This window comes from Lonchura striata, chromosome 2, assembly GCF_050655825.1.
Source record: "Lonchura striata isolate lonStrDom1 chromosome 2, ASM5065582v1, whole genome shotgun sequence".
Classification (NCBI taxonomy): Eukaryota; Metazoa; Chordata; class Aves; order Passeriformes; family Estrildidae; genus Lonchura; species Lonchura striata.
Genome location: NC_140704.1, coordinates 41,705,370 through 41,724,794, shown reverse-complemented (window position 1 = coordinate 41,724,794; position 19,425 = coordinate 41,705,370). Strand labels below are relative to the sequence as shown.

General features: G+C 37.9%; 1 protein-coding gene across 1 annotated transcript in view; it reads right to left on the bottom strand.

Moving 5' to 3' along the window:
• Window positions 1-2,604: 2,604 nt before the first annotated feature.
• The window catches only part of CMTM8 (CKLF like MARVEL transmembrane domain containing 8), a 34,830-nt gene continuing 18,009 nt past the window's right edge, over window positions 2,605-19,425 (bottom strand). The window contains exons 2-4 of the mRNA XM_021525871.3: window positions 9,686-9,859; window positions 5,697-5,813; window positions 2,605-3,144 (exon numbers count right to left, since the gene is read on the bottom strand). Of these exons, the coding sequence (XP_021381546.2) occupies window positions 3,061-3,144; window positions 5,697-5,813; window positions 9,686-9,859 (375 nt within the window). The 3' untranslated portion in view covers window positions 2,605-3,060. The remainder of the gene's footprint in view (window positions 3,145-5,696; window positions 5,814-9,685; window positions 9,860-19,425) is intronic.

The window sequence follows — 19,425 nt, the reverse complement described above, 5'->3', positions numbered from 1 at the left end:
TTAATTTTTTTTTCTTTTTTTTTTTTTTTTAAAGTATGTGTGTGACTGGGGCCCTGCTGATCTGAGTTCAGGGCAGTGAAACAAAAATAACTTTAAATTAATACAAGTAACAAACATATTTTCTACCCAGTAATACAGACTTCTTCTGCGGAGCACTGGGACAAAGTCAACCTAACTCTACTGTATTTGAAGTTTTTGTTACAATTCTCATGCTATTTACTTTGTCTTGTTCAGTGCATTGTGTATGATGATGAAAAAAGGTACTGACAACTCCTTAATAAATGGAAATGAATGGCCATAAGTTGACATCAAGTACCCTTATGTATGTGACTTAGATTTTCAGAGACTGTCTGAAACAAATTATTTATAAGTTAAACACCTTCATTTTTCAAGTTGATTAGCAGTTTCTTTATTCTTCTAAATATCTATATTAAGAATTTCACTAATGACGTCATCACTTAGCAGTTGCTCTTTTAAGGCTTCTTTCAATCTTATGAGTACTAACCTAAGCAGATACAAACTTTGTTTTAATTGTTATATGATAAACCACAACTAACTTATCTTCTTTATCAATATTAGAATATACAAATGCATTAACTCATACTTTCCAAATCAATATTTAAGACTAGTGAACTGGAAGATAATCTTTCAGGTGCTTATGCCTTTCTTCAGGCCTGAAATTGGAGGAACAAATTCCAAAAGTAATGGTCAGTTTGTGCTGACTCCTCCAGTTTTAACTAGATAGCCAGAACATCTGAAAAGCAAGACACTTGGTGCCTGGGCAACAGTTGAGAAATGAAACAGATGAGAAAGAGCATGGGAAGTAAGATAATTATCTTTGTGAAAGGCAGGTAAGTTATGATTTGTGAAGGAAAAAAAAAAAGCAAGGCCAAGTACAAAGCAAATTTTTGCCGAGTATGTATTTTTTCAAATTCAGAATTAAGGATTCAACTCACGGATTTGTCTTTGGAAGTCATTCTGCAGATCTTCCCTTGAGGATCAGCACTGAAGTCTCAGAGAACATGTAGATATTTTGCCAGAATCACTCCTTATCTGGTTTTATCTTACATTAAAGGGCTAATTCTGACATGTAACATACAGTTGCCATGACAATCTTAGGTAAACTGGACAAAACAGAACTTCCTCTTAGCTCTACTCCCTCTTACTGCCTCTGTCCACAAATGAGGTCTGGGTTATGAGTTTAGACCAAACCATTGCAGTTATTATAAAATCTGGAAATGTTTGTGCAAACATAGTTACATCCTTTGGAGCTGAAATTGATACATCAAATGACTTTTAAGAAAGAATTTATAGTACTACTGAAGGTTTTTGATGAGAAATCACTGATGAAATTTCAATTCCAGCTATATTTCTAATCACATTTTATTAGTTGGGACTTGGATCATTTCAATGCCTTTGATTCTTTTTATTCGCAGCAATGGAAAAGAGCATACAGTATTTTAATGATACATTTCATCTCTGTTGATAAAATGCAGAGTTGGTAGCCATTCTTCCTTCTCACAACTGGATAAATTTAGCAAGCAGCAGACAGCCTGACCTATGTTGTGTAGGCCAAATACAATTTGCAGACAAGTATAGGTTTTTAAATAATATCTTGGCTTCCCTCACACTGAAATCTTATGACTGACAGATAATCAAGAAGAAAACCATGTGATCGAGAAGGGAATTAGCTGTCTGCTGATAAATCTTCTGCAAGCACATATGTAAATAACCACACACCATTTAGCTACAAGGAGAAATAAAAATGTTTTTTTTAAGCAGTAAGGTTTCTCTGCTACCATATATTATCAACCAAATAAGCTTTTGAAGACTAGAAGGGAATCCAAATCTTCTTAATCCAAGAATAAAAGATTCACCAGTGGTTTTAAATGAGGAAAGCTTTAAATAACATCATAAAATAATCACAACCTTTCAGTCACCATGTAATTTCTGGGAAAAAAAAATCCTTAGGTAATTTGTATTTGAAAGTAATTTTCAAAGGTATCTGTTTTGAAAGTCATATTCTGTCATACTTCTGCTTGATTCAAAGTTATTTAAATAGGAGTACCAACTTCATTTGTTAAACTAACAAATTGCAGATTATGCCAGTAGACAGGAAAGGAGGGAGGAAATTCCTTGCTTGTAGCACTGGTGTCTTGACAATTCTTCTGTGGATTTAATCTTTGTATCATTTAATAGGATTTAAAGGCCCAGATTTTAATAAGAGAGAGAGTAATGGCCTAATCTGAGAAGAAAAGCCAACCATAGTCTGCTGAGAAACAAGAAGTGTTACCTTTAGCCAGAGATTTGTGATGCCCTCAGTAGGTTAAGCACCAGGCACTAAGGGGGTGCTGTCTGGGCTCCTGCTTTGGAACCTGTTGGAGCTGAGAAACCTGTTAAGATAATGTGTTCTGCTTTTGAACATTTCTTCAGCTTTAGACCTGAGCTTCAGACCTACAGCAGCATGTTCCAAAGACAGCCTTGTGGTGTGAGAAGCTGTTAGACTATGCACACTGACAAGATCACCAGAATTCTTGGTAGTACGTATTGTACTCTGAAAAAGAAAGTAAAATAGCAACCTTCTACTCTCAGTTTACAAAACAGTTGGATCATTTATTTATTTATTTATTTAACTTTCAGGTGGGTTTTTTTTTCTGCACAATGTCACTTTTTCATGCATAATAATGATACAATATAAATCTTAGTTTTGATAGCCTTCAGTATCAAAAGTAAAACTGTAACATTTAAAAAGTTACATTTCCATTGGTGGCACATTGTGTAAGATTTTTTTTAAGGTCTAGTAGTAACAACTATACAATGTCTAGAAAAATACTATGTTAATTTTAAAAGAAGCAGTATGAAATTTTATTATATAGTACAAAGTCAGGTTAAAAATGTCTCTAAAGATGGCATTATTATAAATAATCAATTTATTTCAGTTTATATTGTGTCAATTCTAGGAGGAATGTTCAAAAATACCTCACCCCTCTTCCAAGCTTTTATAAAAAGTGAATAATCCTCAAGGTACTTTACACTACAGAATTCACTTTAACAAAGTATTTACTGCAAAGTTCGTGATCGCCAGGATATAAAGCTAAAATATGTATTTCCAGCATAGCAGGAGGTAACCACGAAGGCAAAGAACTGTTGAGAGAGAGGAAAAAATAGATTAGGAAATAAATATATTTGAGAGCACTGTAATTTCTAAAGAAAAAATGTGGTTATGGGACTTGGGAAAAAGGAAAATAGCAAGCTGATAAAAATGGCACATTCTCATCTCGTGCTTGTGTGGCCATGGCAGCCAACACTGTGTAGAATTAAGCTTATACTGTGCATGGATATATGGGCTTGGAGCAGACAAAACTTGGCATATTTCAACTTTTTTTATAAATTCCTCATTATACAGCCTCAGTATGGATTTTACAGATTGGACTGCCAACAATCTAAATACTTGCCACTTTTAGAGGCTGAGAAATTGTCTGTGGGACAATGTGAGCTCAAGCTAACACTCCTGCCCTGCTGCTGTGTTCCAGATATTGCCTACAGCCCCCCTGTACCTCAGCATGGCACACAGTGCATCTGTTTGCTTACAGAGAAAGGTTGGATTCAAATGCAGGCCTAGATGTGTTCTCAAACAGCGCTGCTGATTAGGTTATCAATTCCAGAGATCTTCTGATGATGAATAAAGATATTCCAGTGTCAGCAACCACACTGTCATATTACTACATTGTCAGAAACATTATAAGCCTTCTATAGCAGGCTAGATTTATCTCACTTATACTGGTAAAGTCCAGTTCAGCACTAGTGCTTAAGTTCTTGTTAATCACTGCATGCTGTTCAAAACAGACAAGATTCAACATGGTCTTAATGAAAATACCACAATGTTTTGTGCTAGTAACTGAATCAAGTAAAGCTGCCACTGCAAATGAGATTAACACCACTTTTCTAAGAGGTGAGCAATGAGAGGACAAGAAGGAACAAACACAAATTACAGGACAGGAAATTTCAATTAGATATTAGGAAAAAAAACCCCCAACCCACAGTGTGAGTAATCAAACAGGCACAACAGGCACTGTGGAATAGCTATGTTTGGAAATACTTAAATTCAAGTGGACAAGGCCTTGGTGGCCTGATATGAGTTAGCCCTGCTGTAGGAGTGGAGAGAGTTGGACCAGATGACGTCCAAGAAGTCCCTTCCAGCCTAAAAATATTTAATGATTCTACAGTTGTTTCTGGCTTATATGCCATCATTGGCATGGGTAGGCATTGCTGAGCATTAATCCAGGCAATCTAAGCCTTTCAACAGAGGGCTCTTGGTGAGCATTGTCTAGTGCAAATTTAATCTCTAACTCCAAAAAACTGTAGATGACTATGTAAAATCTTATTACAACAAAATACTGTAGCATTCTTCTTTTTCCAATTATTTTGTTTCTTATTAAATAAAAGCTCAATCTAAAATCTAACAATTACTATTGGGGATAGATTATTTGCTAAATCCTCTATCCAGGAAGCCCTTAATGGATTTTGAAAGCAAGAATCTACATTTAATAGTTTATTTAGACACTGTATTAGATAAACATTATTAGGAAGTATTAGAAGGGAATTCAAACCTCCCATGAGACACTGAACAGTCATGCATTTTGCATAAAACCTGAATCAGCATGGAAGCTTATCCAGCTGCAAGCAAGTTCCTGTCAGCTGCAGTGGCTGAGTAACAGATCTGCAGTTACAAACTGCCAAGAGGAGAAGACCCTGAACACCACTGAAATGACAGGGATTTAATGATCCAATTCCCATGACAAAAACAGAGCAGGTGTTCAAGTTCCTGTGTTCATGGCCATACAAAATAAGCTTAAGACAGGATTTGTGAATAGTCAGGAAAGGACAACTGCAGAGGCATGAACACTCAGTAATTTGGAATTCCTGTATATAATTGAATTTGACTCCTGTTGCCACAACATGAAAGAAGTTCTTTTACAACTCCCTTAACTTTGCTAGGGAATGTGTTCAGCTAAATCAAAAAGTGACAGGGCTTTTTCTTTTCTGTTCCTTTTTTGTTTTGCTTTTAAGTTATTTTTTATCCATTTTGACTATTTTGGATTTCTAAATCTAAGCACTAAGATAGTAATATCAGACTAATTAGTGATTTCATCACGTTACATGGTTTTTCACGCGTTGCCCTTGCAACAGGAAGATCACTGTGGAAATAGCAATAGCATTCCAGGGCTTTCCCAAGGTGCTCTGTGGACAATGTGGACAATAGCTCAGCCCACAGAAAGCTGAATGCATCTTATGCATAAGTATGCAGAGTTAGCTGAGTTAAACTGCTTTTGAACTTGTCCAAGTGCATTGGGGTGACTCGATGCTCACACAATCTTTTTGGTCTGCTCTGATGTGCAGGCTCTGACCTCAGCCAGAGAGATGGTAATAAATGGGGGCAAGGGAGGAGGAAGTCAGTGTGATCTTAAAAACATTACTGCCTTTTCTGATGTGACTGTTATCTGATGGAATTTCTAGCCACCTCTAAAAATAATTAACTAAATTGCAGCTACTTATAGGTTTTGTGTATGACCTCTATCACTCTGCAGCTTTTCAAAATGCAGAACACCTGCAAGTTCAACCCATACTTCCAACAAGCCTTCATTTGCTATAACTTTACCAGACATAGAACTGATTTGAACAAAAAATTAACTCACTGAAGAAGCTGCCCAGCTGTTGTAATTGTGATTGTCCAGATCTTTGGTAACTGAAGATGCATCTACAATGGCAGCAATGAGATATAAAACAAAGGCACTTCCATTAAAACACAGGCCCTGTTGAAAAGACAAACATATGTCATTAATATGCACAGGCATTTGTTTTCCAACATGACAAAACTGTCTTCGGAAATACATTGAACACATGCAGTGTACACCAGAATTGTCATTCTTAACTATTTTTTGCCTTCTTCCATGTTTCTATCTGTCAGATTAAAATGTAACTGCTTTGAAGATCCATAAACATTGAGCCATATTTTGGACAAACTGTTCTCTCCATTACACTAAATCCAGAAGAGTCTTAAAGTTGGTGTGCTGTGATTTTCCAGAAATGAAAATAAAGACTCAGTTTGGTTACAGCAATCTAAGGGTTAGGAAGTAAGAATATAACTCTACATAATAAAAAATACAACAAAGAAACAAGACTAAGTTGCACTTTGATTACATTTCTGATCTAAACAAAGAAAGGAATCAATAACTCCTGGCATATGGAGAATATTTATAAAGCTTCCAAAACTTTGTTTTCTAGACTATTGAAGGACATAAAGAGAGTGACTTTTTTTTTTCAGTGGTCTTCTTCTATCTCTCAGTACCTTTCCCTTCTGTCTGTTTTTAGGCAAATCCAAGGAGGAGAACAGTCTGACTGGACTTCATGGGTCATCAAGACCCATGGCAGATGCATTTTCTTTCAAGAAGCAAAGTTAATGTCTCAGGGTACTTACATTTATTACTAAGAAATAAGCAAAGCAGATAACAATGAACTCACATAACCCTACAGAGAGCAAGCAAAAAGTTTGTTTGGTTTTTGCATGTAAGGAAGAACAGGAAAGGAAGAAGAACAGATGTCTAAGAAGATGAAAGAGAAAAATGTATGAGGGTTTTTATAAAGTACATTATTTTAATACTTTGTCCTTTACTTTTTCACTATTTGGTCATGGAAGTTTCTTCTTATTTTAAAAAAAATTAAATCCCTTCAAATTCCACCCTGATACTTGTTTAAGGCATACAAATTTGGTGCCATGTTTAGGTGGAATGCCTCTGATATACTTTGCATCTAGTTACAATTGCAGGAATGGGTTACTCAATAGAGACCTGGTCTTCATGTACATAATCAGCTCCCTTCAGCTTCTGACCCCAGTTTTGCACTCTAGACTGTCACACGAATATAACCTCTAAGTCTGTTGCTCTAGTTGCCTAAATGTTGCCATACTGGTGCAACTCCAAATTATTAATTCCCACTCTGTGTCCCAGTGGATGCTAGGAATTTATGCCAATTACCCAAAATTTAATTCACTTTTCACCAGCTTTGGCAAAATCTAAAAAAAAAAATCTGCAGCTCAAGAAGAGAAATTAAGAAGGAACAGTAGAAAAGATCCACTTATCCTTCTGCAGGGATCTGGGCTGGGCAGTGCCTCAGCACTCAGATGGAGTTCAAGGACTGGCACTTGAGATTTGAACCCCCACAAATCAGTGGTGGGCTCATCTCACCTATATAGTTTGTTTAATAAAAGGTACTATGTCTATCCACAGATATCACCCCTTGTTTTATCTGAGCAGAACAGCGATAAAATATCAAACTGTCAATTTTAGGATGAGATGCCAAAAACTGGCAGGTTCTGGTGAACTTCTCTAAAGCACTGATTTAGAAACTCCAAATTTGATTACCTAGAGTATTTGTTGTAATTTTCAGATTTCCCATTCCAAAAAGACTCAATTACCCTGGAAAGCTATAAATCCCTGCAATATCTTGTCATGTAGAAAAAAGAAAAAAGCACATAATTTCTGCAAAGTGCTGCTCTGGGAAATAACACTGTTGGGGAAGATGGGATGCAGTGCAAGCTGATTGGGCCTTTGCTGCCAATATATTACTCAAACCAAATGGTTCATGCTAAATTACCATCTGCTTCTTAAATTCAAATTCACCAGATTTTAAAAGCTTACATTGATTTTTTTAGCAAAAAACTTGCACTATGAAGGAGAGTCAGTTTTGAAGCACATCTTTTGAGTTAATTTGCAGTAAAAGTTACTGCATCTTAAGCAATTTGGTAATGTGCTTAACCTGCAAAAAGTGCATTTATGACAGAGACGTCCAGATGTAATTTTGGATACTGAGTAAAATAGGAACAGTTTGAGCTAACAGTTGCCTAAGGAAGCAGAGGACTAACTGGCAGATACTGAAATTCAGGATTCTTCAGAGAATAGGGTAAAGGTGGGTGCAAACTCACTCAAAAAGGCATGTGTCTTGCTCTTTCCTACAAAGACTTTAAAAGCACCTCTCTGAAAAGAGATTCGACGTTCCTCTTGGCCATACAGGAGCAACAGAGGACCAATTCAAGGGCTGTTCCCAAAAGCTATTTTAATACCTTAGGGCAAAACAAGCTGGAACACAAACATCTTTTATTTGTTTTGCATTTATTGTCTCTTTATATGACCCTTTTATATAAAAGGAGACTACCTTTTGGACTTATGTTTATGTACATCTACAATATATTTGGAACTCAGAAATATACTCAATATGGATTATAAACAAATCAAATATTCCAGATTGTCTACCACATAGATCAGGGGCAACTCATTTATGTGCAGTTGTCTCCTAATAGCATTCGGCTGATGAAAGAAGGGTAATGACCAAAGCTTTATTCAAATGGATATAAAGGTGCTTTCCCTTTGAATGTACTGTACTTACTTGTAATGCAATGGGTGGAAAAAAAAAAAAAACCCACACCTTTAAATGTACTCAGACACATTACTGCTGTAATTGAAATAATCCAACATTTCTATAGCAGTGTTACAGCCTTAATGGTAATTGCTGGTTATGAAACTTGAAAATAGAGAAGCTAGCTGAACATAATCCTGGTTGTTCTTATTAGTAATTGCTATAGCTGGCTATTTATTGCAGCAGCAAATGGGAACACTAAAAGCGAAGAGTATTCTAGTATTCAATTTTAGTCACATACACAATATAACTGAAAACAAGCTGTTAGTCAAATACATTTCATCATAGAAATAACAGAATTCTAGTCAATAATACTTAACTGTTAAAAAAACCCAAAAAAAAAAAAAAACCCGAAAACAAAGAAAACCCCAAAAAACCACAAACCAGTATTTCACTGTATCCAACAAATGCAAAGATAAAATTTATGGTGATTCTTAGATGGGTCACAAATAGCCAGTTGGCTGAAATGACAATGACTTTTAGGATCTACTATCCTGAAGACCAGACTGTTATGCAAATGAGGTAAAAATATACTGTTGAGAGTTAGAGCTGGCCAGGTTTACTCAAACCATAAAAACTGGATCTGCATTTTAAGTGCCTGTGAAATTTTTCTGTAATTACAGTAGCTGTTTATCTGATTTGCTTTAACTCTTGAGCTCAAAGCAAAGGATTGCTGGTACATATTTTACATATATATAATTTTCAGCACCATTTTCACAGTAGACTACATATGGACTGTCAGAGTGCTGCAGCCTCTGAACTATCCTTGCTTTAACTTCAGCAGAGGAAGACTCATGTTTTAAGAGCCCAAGTCCTGCTTCTAATGCATGGTGTTGATTCCAGCAGGGATTTCTGCTGTTTAAGCCATATGGCCAAGTCTGTTACCTCAGAGGCAGCAACAGACTCATTCTTCATGGGACATAACCACTACAGGGAGAAAAAGAGGTCACTGTGCATAAGTATCAGTCACACACATATTAAAAATAAAGACACTACATAAATCACTGAACAAAATGGAGAAACATCATAGAAAAAGTGCTTTGAAAGAGTAGTATGAAAGTTAAACACTGCAGGTATGCAGCCACACAGTAATTAGGGAAAAATCTGCAAAGAGTACAAGTAGAGTTGGTTAAATATACATGTAGAACGCACCAATATATTATTCTCTTCAAAACCCAGCAAATCTGGAACAACAAAGAATGTGTATATTTACCACCATGGTCCATGGCACCTGTGGGATCCTAGTGTAGGTCATTGTCATGTAGATGATCAGAAAGAAGACGGTAAGAACCCAGTAGAACACAGCTACAAACATTACCCAGCCAAAGGCTGGATAGAGAAAGTATTCTGTTCCAGCAACCAGGGTCCACACCAGCAGCCCCAATACCTGCAAAAGTTATGGAGAAGAAAGAAAGCTGTTATACAGTGCTAGACCTCATACATTCATTCGAGGTCGAGGGGCAACACCACTGCTGTTCACATGAACCATTCAATGAGCTGAATGGGGATGCTGCACTGGCAAAATACTGATCTGACAAAAAAGAACCTACAAAACTGGTTTTACTGTGGCAGGGTGTCACAAAGGAAAAGGTGTCTTATCTGTTGATTTAGCTCAACCTTAAACTACTTTGGAGCCATACTTGCAGTGGTTTTACAGCTAGCTCCCAAAAGAATTGATTATTGTAGCTTACTTGCTGATGTGCATGAATTCAAATACTGTTTTGCTGCCAGCAATGTCACTTTAGAAACAACAGCCTGTGAAAGACCACTGGGATTTGCAGGTTCTCTCTGCCAAAGTCACAGGTCACGTACTAGTTGGAGTCGAGCTCAGAATGGCCCACACCTGCTCTGTGGATTGGCAGACACCATAGACACAGAACAACTCCTAGACCTTACTGTAAAAGGTTGCAGTAAAATATCAACACCACTACAAGCTGTAACTCTAACTGGAGAAGAGCAAGTCAGATTGGGAATGTCATTATATTCCACAGCTCTTAAAACATCTCCCAGGTGACTTGACCCTAAGTAGTAGACAAGGACTCGCACTCAAGCAAAGTCCTCAAGCAAACCCATCTCGGGGAAACACCTCCCTCCTGATGTGGCAATCTGTTCAGATCTAAGACATGAAAAAATATGCAAACATACTCTCTCCAGTTTTCTCCAGTGTTAGGTGATCTCCAATGCATTAAAAGGAGTGAGGAGCAAGCTAAACATAAGTCAAGTCACATGCCTCAGGAAAAAAAAGTTGTGTGTTTTTCAAGTTGCCCAGCAATTAGAAAAATCTTAACCATAAAAAGAAAGTGATATTGTCTACCTTAAAAACAAACAAACAAACAAAAAAGCAAAGTTCACTCCACACACTTTAATAGACTCAGATGTGGGAACTAAAATTCCTGTATTTGCAACAAGGCTTAGCTGTTTCTGCTATCTGGACTATGGTGAAATTGCCTAGCAGTGAGAAATGGATTACAAAATTAAAGCAAACAGAGATGCATTTAACACATAAGAGCCACAGTAAGACAGCCTAAAGAATCTTCTACCCCAATATTCTATTCCAGCAGCAGTTAGTACCAGACGCCTGAGGAAATACATTAAAGAACAGACCATGCAACAGTAATATTTCCTTGGACTACCTCTCAGCTCTCAGGACTGTGCAGTGAAGGGACTTCCTGAGCTTGTGGTGATAGCCTTGTAATCAACAGACCCTGACAGCAGATGATGGTTTTGCTACAGCTTCATTTGCACAAGACCTGGTCCTATTCCCATGCAAGCTGCTGGCCATGGTCACATTTACTTCTCTATTGCAGAATTGAACATATATATAATGTTTAGAGATCTATCATTCATGTTTACAAGACAAAACCTTACTGTTGTAGAAAAGTTCCTTGTAATTGGTCCTTCTGCCACCTTGCATCTTCAATTTTTATTTTATTTTGTCTTTAATTCATCCTCCAAATTGCCATACAAACTTAATTCAGCCCTCTACCATTTATTAACAGGAGATTTAGTGTATATTATTTGTACATTAATCTACGTCTGCATCATGCATACAAGAAAGCACTGCACAAAATGTCTGTTTTATTATTTGTTTGGAGTTTTCTTTCTCTCTTAAGAGAGAAAGTATATAATGGTCTGTTTAGGAGCATTTTTTCTCCCACCGTTTTCACCAATCCACCAGTTTCTCCTCAACAGGAAGCTCTAGAACTGGCTCAGACTGGGATAAAAATTCCTGCTTTTCACAGCATACCAGGGGAGGGCAGCATTGCCTAGTAAGAACAGTACAAATAGCGTTAAAGTGGAGAATTTAAAACACTATTTTCAATACACTTAGCGGTTCAGCAATTCTTCCCATAGTTCATTTTAATTCTACTTCCAACAACGTTTTACTAATAGTAGCAATTCGGTTAATAGCACCTCAAATTGCAAGAACTACCCACAATCAGATAAAAGCAACTCAGTTTTAGTGTAACAAGTGTTTTAAGGCTAAACAATTTTGATAGACTGTTTAGCTAAAAAAATATCATTTTCATAGGATACAAAGTTGTTTTTCATTCCACCCATACACTTTAATCCAAATATAAATTAATAATCCAGAAATTATACTGATAAACAATTGATCTCGTGCTTGATAAATAATTATTGAAGGCAGATTTATCCGAGATCTGAGTGTCTTATAAAATGTCAAGAAGAGAAATTTTGAAGGTGAGGAAAAAAATTAAACATCATTAAATACTCTGCTTATAAGTGTTGATTTTTAGAACACCTTTAAATAGAGAAGTAGATTTTTCATTAAATGCACAAGACTATGAAAAATTTTTACTACTAAATGCAATAAGATTGCATGAGGGATACCTCAGCTTATATAATAGATTATTATTTGAAAGAGCAAAATCTTCACAAGCAGCAAATTATTAAAATTAGAAAGAAAAACTCTGAGGTTACACGAGACCACTAATCTTATGTAACCGCACACTAAAGCTAGCAAGAAAGTCCCTAGAGCATGAGTATCCAGGTTGGGTCCTGTTTTTTCCAGCAGTATTCTAACTTGGTATTATCACCCCTCTTCCAAGAACATTTTAATATTTAGGTAGCTGTACACCTCACATGTATTCTGAAGAATTGCTTTTAGTCCACATTTTTAGCTAGCTTGTATCCATGGCAGAACAACTCAACCAGGCAATTGAGATGCACCACAGATGTTACAGATTTATATTCTTAACTGGTTCCTGCATCGTAACTTTGATGGGTTGCATATTAGAGCACATTTGACATTTTCAGTTAGATCCAGATACTCTTACAGCATATTACTGGAGCTGACAGGCTAAAATAATATTTCAGACTTCTTGATTAGACCTGAAAAGGTCAGATCAGCTCATGGTCAACAATTCACTCTGTGTAGTTAAATGATATGGCAAATGGTTTCGCTGCATATGTAAACATATGCAATAAATTGATTTAAAGTTCACACTGGCTGTCAGCATCTACAAAATACCTCAGGAGCCAAAGGAATCCAGACATCTAGGCAAGCCTTCCATGATTAGCTGGTATTCTCAGCATGCTAAATACCAAGATTGCTTCTGCAGTGTTAAACACCTGTCTCGTAATTTTCTGACTGTCCCTTACATGACAGGTTTGCTGTTCAACAGATCAGTACAAACTGGGTGACATTGCTGTATCTGCTGGAGCTGAGAATGCCACTTCTCCTACTGGTTTGGTGTCACACCTCCCCACTGGGAAAAATTGGACTATATTCAAATGTCATCTCAAGGAGCATCCAGCATACAGAATCTGGCAAGCGAGTGATAGGCAAGCAATACTGGAAAGCCAAGATCAGCAACAGCTGGGGAGTGCCTGCAGTAATTCAGTGAACACAGAGGGTGCACAGCCACCTTCACTGCTCCAGGTCAGCTCTAAGACAAGGAAGAAAGTTCCACCCAGGATCTGGGGAAGACCCATATCTCATTATGACCAGGTAGGCTAGAGAGTATTAGTAATAGCTAAGTATTTGATTTTAATTTATGAGCAAATCAGAATATGCTTAATTAGAATTACAGGAACATACTGCTATTCTGGAAAAAATGAGCCAAAGAAAGGGGGAAGCAAAGGCATGAAGAAGGCCCAAGAAAATACTGCATTTTACCATTAATGTAGTAATGGATAAGAGGGGATGCTGGGCCCTAAGACTATAAGGGCTCCACCAACCATCTCCAGTTTTTCAAGTCAGATGGGAACAGGGATGTCAGTACAAGATAAAGGCAAGCAGTTTTCTGTTGTTTATGGCAGGTTCTGATTTCAACTCAGACATTTATTTTGTGGTCATTTGGCTGCTGCTTGATCAGGTACCTCCATTACTAAAATGCATTAATATGTCAATGCACTAATGCATACTTCAGCAGTTGGCAGACACCATAAAAAGGAAGTAACTTGTTAGCAAAGTCCAACACTATTGACTGTGCAGGTTTAAAATTAGATGCTTAATTACATCTTCAAACCCTTAAATAAATACCATAATTCTTTTGCAGTGTTGAGAACTTCAAAAGTATGGGATTATTTAGTCACTTAGAAAAAAAAAAGGCTTTGTTGTTAGTACATGAGACACATCTTGTCTCATATCACAAGTCAGCAGGTATAAAAGCAGGTGTGAGCTTGAATGTGTGTTTCCAATTTTGCTTTTTAAAGCAAATTAAAAACAGCAAAAGAAAATTTGTACTTGCAACCTGCATTTAAAAAGTCTAAGATGTAATAACTCCTCTCCAGTGGTACCAGGGTTTGGAATTCTCCAGCATTTCTCCTGAGTGGTTAACTCAGCAACACAGTTAAAAATGTGTATACATCCTTTCCACAATAAAAAAGTCTCATTGTAGCAGAACTGACAGGAAGAAAAACCCGAGGCTCACGTATTTAAAAAAAAAAAAAACAAAAAAACAAAAAACTGGCATGCTTGCCAGAAGCTATCTTTTATCCAAGAGATGCTTCCTGCAACCATAAGCACTGCAGGATTTATATGGAGTTGCTACTGGCACAGATGAAAAGGATGGCAGATGGATACTAGAAGAGTTGTGCATTTGCAGCACGAATTGCCTCCTGTATGCAAAGCCACCTAAACATGGACAGCATCCAGCAAGGAGAAAGAAAGACATCTTGCCTCTTCTTCCTTGCAAAGGAGATTTATGACTAGAAGACAGAGAGACCATTCTAAATTATTGCACATCATTATTTCTTTACTAAATCACAAGTTAGGAGCTACCTTAGCAGCAGCACAAGCAGCCTGTCAGTGTTTCAACCTCCATCCTTTTCTCCCTTGGCTACATACCAGGATGGTGGTGCTGGTGTGGTTTTTAAGGAGAAAAAAAAAAAAAAGAACGAGAAAAAGAGAATTCTCCCTCTACTGTTCCTGTAAAACATGTCCAGGACAGTCAGTCATAGGAACATGCAGATTTAATTGTATCATTTCCAGCTGGTTTAATTTTACAGCTTTATTGATTTATTTGCAGATTATTTATGGATACAGAATTATTTTTTTTTAATGGTTTTGCAGCTCAGGCTAAATGGAGTAAATGTTTGCACTGCACTTTAAAAGTGTCTTTAAATCAGAATTTTTGTGCTCTCACACATCATCCATGAAGTGTCATACGACAATTCTGCCTTCTGCCACTAGAGCGAGCAAAATCATTGCTTTTTTCTTTAGGAAAGGGGCACTTGGCCCAGCAGTAGCATCAGGGCAATTTCCATTCAGTGCAACCACTGCAAATTGAAAAGGACCGCTCTAAATAAGCAAGATATATATATATGTATGTATGTATGTATGTGTGTATGTGTGTGTATGTGTGTGTGTGTGTGTGTGTGTGTAAATCTTTCACTAGGGTAATTCCAAATTTGAGTGTCTTCCCAAAGCAACTTTAACAGGTTCACTTCCATACCAGGTACAACAGCAACATCAACTGCAGGTTTATTCACAAACTAGTCAAAATAAGAACACTTGATGTGTTTAATTTAAAAACAAAAAGTTTAAGAAAAAAAATAAGGTGAAAGCCTGTAATTGCTGGATAAATCAAATATCAATCCAGACTAAGATACAAAATATAAAAATCTTATTTCTGCTGCAGTCAGAGAAAAGGTGATGAGCATGTTTTTAAATGGAAAGATTCAAACTTCAGATATTTCTGTTTACACTGAGTAAAGGTGCAAAGATGAGGAAATTCAAAAATGTTTTTCAGCTCCAGTTTTTAGAGATATACGAACCTCACTTAAGTGTCTTTGAAATTTCAAGGGCCATGTGAATGTGCTCTGGAACAGTCTGATCAATACATTGCCTTACCCTACTGCTTCTCTTTCCCAGTCTCAAACATTTTTTTTTCAAACACCAAACATTACAATGAGCTGACATCAGCCACTCACTAGTTTCCCCTCCTCATTAGATTTTTCAGGGCTTTGCCTTGCTAGAAAAAAATTTTATAATCCACAGTGCTTGCAGAAGCATGCCACTGGTCATACTGGACATACCAATTTTATAATTTGCAGAGTACAACACTTAGCATCAAACTTAAGCAGCAGCTACAGGTCTCAAGTCTCTCCTAGCTTTGAAAACACATCTGCCTAGTAAAAGCCCAAAATTCATTTTCTTCTACTTTCCCATAATTTTTAAAAATTGCCTGAATACCTGTTTAATTACTTTCAAGTGACCAGTTTCCGTGTTGACTCTCCCTGCTAGTCTTCAACATGTGTGCCATGCTCTTGGCTGTGTGGCAGCACCAGCACATATCCCTCACTACAGGCTAAATGGGCTTGAAATGGTGGCAGTACTGACCATTGCTTCAGAGAACCACTCCCTGCCAGAGCTGTTGTTTAGGATAGAATTCCTAAGAAGGAAAACTGCTGGAAGCAGCACGTGCCAAAATATGTTCTGGAAATATGTCCTCATCAAAGACTGAACTCTCTTACCCCAGAGTTTAGTCCAAATCCTATGACATATCAGAAAACCTCCTGACCCAAGGTTGAAATGGGTCAAAGCCTTCTGGCAGACAGTTCATTCAATAGGGAACACACCTATTCCGGAATGAGACTTCAGACAAAGCCCTTCAAGGGCTGACAGACCTCTGCTGACTTTCCCACAGCTCCACAAAGCAGGGAAGTCCTTCCACACCCACCCCAAACCCCCCAGAAAGAGCCCAGGAGCACCTCTGCCTAAAAAACTGGGGACCAGACCACCTGATGTGTGAGCCAGTAAAGGAAGTCCAGTCCTGGTGTTCAGATGGTGACGCTTATTATCCAGACCAGCCATGCAGCGAGGATGCACTGAATTGGCCATGGCATATGTAAATAAGGGCATCAGCTTGCACTTCCTAAAGGAGTCACACTGGGAGGCAGAGCTAGCACTCAGGAGTGCCCAAGAAACTACAAAGTCTCATTGGGAAGAGCAGAGAGAGGGAGGCATGCAAGTGAGAAACTTTTTTTTCCTGATCAGAATGGGCACTGCTCAAGCATGAAGATAACAGCACCCGGGCAAAATGCAGCAGCACACCCAATTTCATGTCACCTTAATAATCTACCACCTACTAAAAAGTTGTAAATCACAAAGGTACTCCTCCACTGCAGACCATGCATGAGGAGTCCTCTGTGATATGGTGCTCTGGCTCATTGCATCTGGTATTCCAGAAAAATAACCCAGGGAGTCGGTAAGGAAATCGTGCTGTCCATGCCAGCAGCATATTACAGGTTGCTTCACCTGAGAAATATGCATGGAATGTGTGAGACCAAAGTTGTAAGGAGGTAGCTTATATTAAAAAAAAACAACAGATGTTTTCTGGAAAACACAGACATGCTACATCAAAATTATGAAATCACTGCAACAGATTTCTTACAGTTTCTCAGGAAGCTCTATTAATAACTAGAGGCAGAGTAGTGGATATTCAGAAGGTAAATAAGCAACAAGAGTTTGTTCAGGTTGTAAATTTTGTTCATGTCATCAAAATGTTACAGTGGAAGATTAGAAACTCTTAGGAAAAAAATGAAAGTAATAAAAACCTCTACTAAAGAGAGAATACCAGAGTGCTTTATAAATCAATGGTGTACCCACACATTGAGTCTGTTGTGCTCATTCATCCCTTCCATTTACAAAATTATTCTGTTGGATTATTCAAGGCGCAGAGAACAGCTCCTACAAGAAAAGAAAATTAAAGCTGGAAAAGAAGACAGATCCAATTTTCTGTTGAAGACTAAAGAAGGATATGACAGAAGTCTGCAGAACATCAGGTGGCACAAGGAGGGGAGCAAGGAGTGGAGCAGGACTTGCGACACAAGAAGCATCCTGCTGAAATTATCACACAAAAAGATTAAATGCAAACAGAATGAAATGGTCTTTAAAAGCAAAACAAAATCAAAAAGAAGGAAAAAAAACCCACAGTACAAATCACAGAATGCCATAGGAAACATCATACACACTCTGGGTCAGCCCTGTCTATGTATATTATATACATACATGACAGTCAGGATAGTCAGCAATCTTCAGCACTGGAAATTCCTAAATGTGCAGTTTCAAGTTAGAAAACCATAAAGAGAAGAGAAGATTGCAGTGCATACTCCTTCTTACACTCTTCCCTAAGTTTTCAGTATCAGTGACTATTAGAGACTGAGCTAAACAAACCACTGACTAGATCCATTACTTCTGGTTTTAACTTGCCTCCTTTCCTGCAACCCTGGCAACCAAGGACTGGAAGATGTAGAAGTGTTAATAAAATAGGATGAGATAATTACATGCCACATCAATATATAATCTGTTTCTAAAGTAGAATTACAACAAATAATCTCAAGCAACTGTGAAGAATCTGGCTTGAATTATATCATCATGAAATTTATCTTCTCAGTAGAGTGGAGGTTGATCATTAACTGGCCATTAAAATGTGTACAAAGCATGAAGATTGGTCCTTGTCCCAGGGCACTTTCCACATTAAATGCTCCGGAGTTTGAGGGCTGCATTCAGGAGAACAGTTCTGTTTATCCATGCCTGTAAACTCTAACTCAACCTTGTGTTTTGCCTGGGGATCTGCACACATGGAGTAATTTATATAGGTTACTGTACACTATGCATACATTAACTTGGCATCACGGTGCTACCCATCATTTCATCTACAAAAAGGCAGCAGAAGACAGCCTTGTCTGTGCCCATCACATTCTCTAGTCTGAAAGAAATGCCCTGATGCAGAATCCACTGAGATGGGCAGCAGAAAGACCTGCAAGCCCAGAGCTGCTGCAGCTGGCTGGGACCACACTGTGCTATCAGTGGCTCCATCAGGGCCACAGTGTAAATAAAGAGGAGTGGTACAAAACGCTACTGGAGACAAGCAGCCCGACCTTAGCAGCACTTACTCACCTCTCTGAAAGGTGACACAGTGCAAGGCAACTACCTCCATAGTGCTCAGTCTCTAAAGGTCGACAAGAGCATCTAAACACCAAGGAGAGGATACTGCCTGGCCTCTTATCGAACAATCCGGAGGGATGCTACTGAAAGGAATGCTGCTGCCACTCCCTTTTCCTTCCACTTCAGCAAGGCCTGGCTGTGGCAGGGGTTTCTCCCACTACCTAGAATTTCCTAGAGAGAAACACTGTGATATGGTGCAGAAATGCTTGTTAATTCCAAATTCACTGCCTCCTCCCAGCCCTGTCAGGAAACCGTGAAGTGGTACTGCTGCAGCAAACATTGCAGTATCGTGGATCTGGGAATTACTCACTGGAATTGTTGCTACATTTTGCCCTTCAGCAGCAGAGAAAGGAGAATGTAAAGTTAGCACATTGGAATAAAATAAAAAATAATCTGCCTTTTCAGTTACTTTCTGAACAAATTTTCATTTAACCACGGCTTCAAGTATGAATTTTAAAGCAGACAATTACAAAGCAGAATAGTCACATAGAGACACAGAAAGCAAAGGATATGTATTTTTGTTTCCTAGTGGCTGC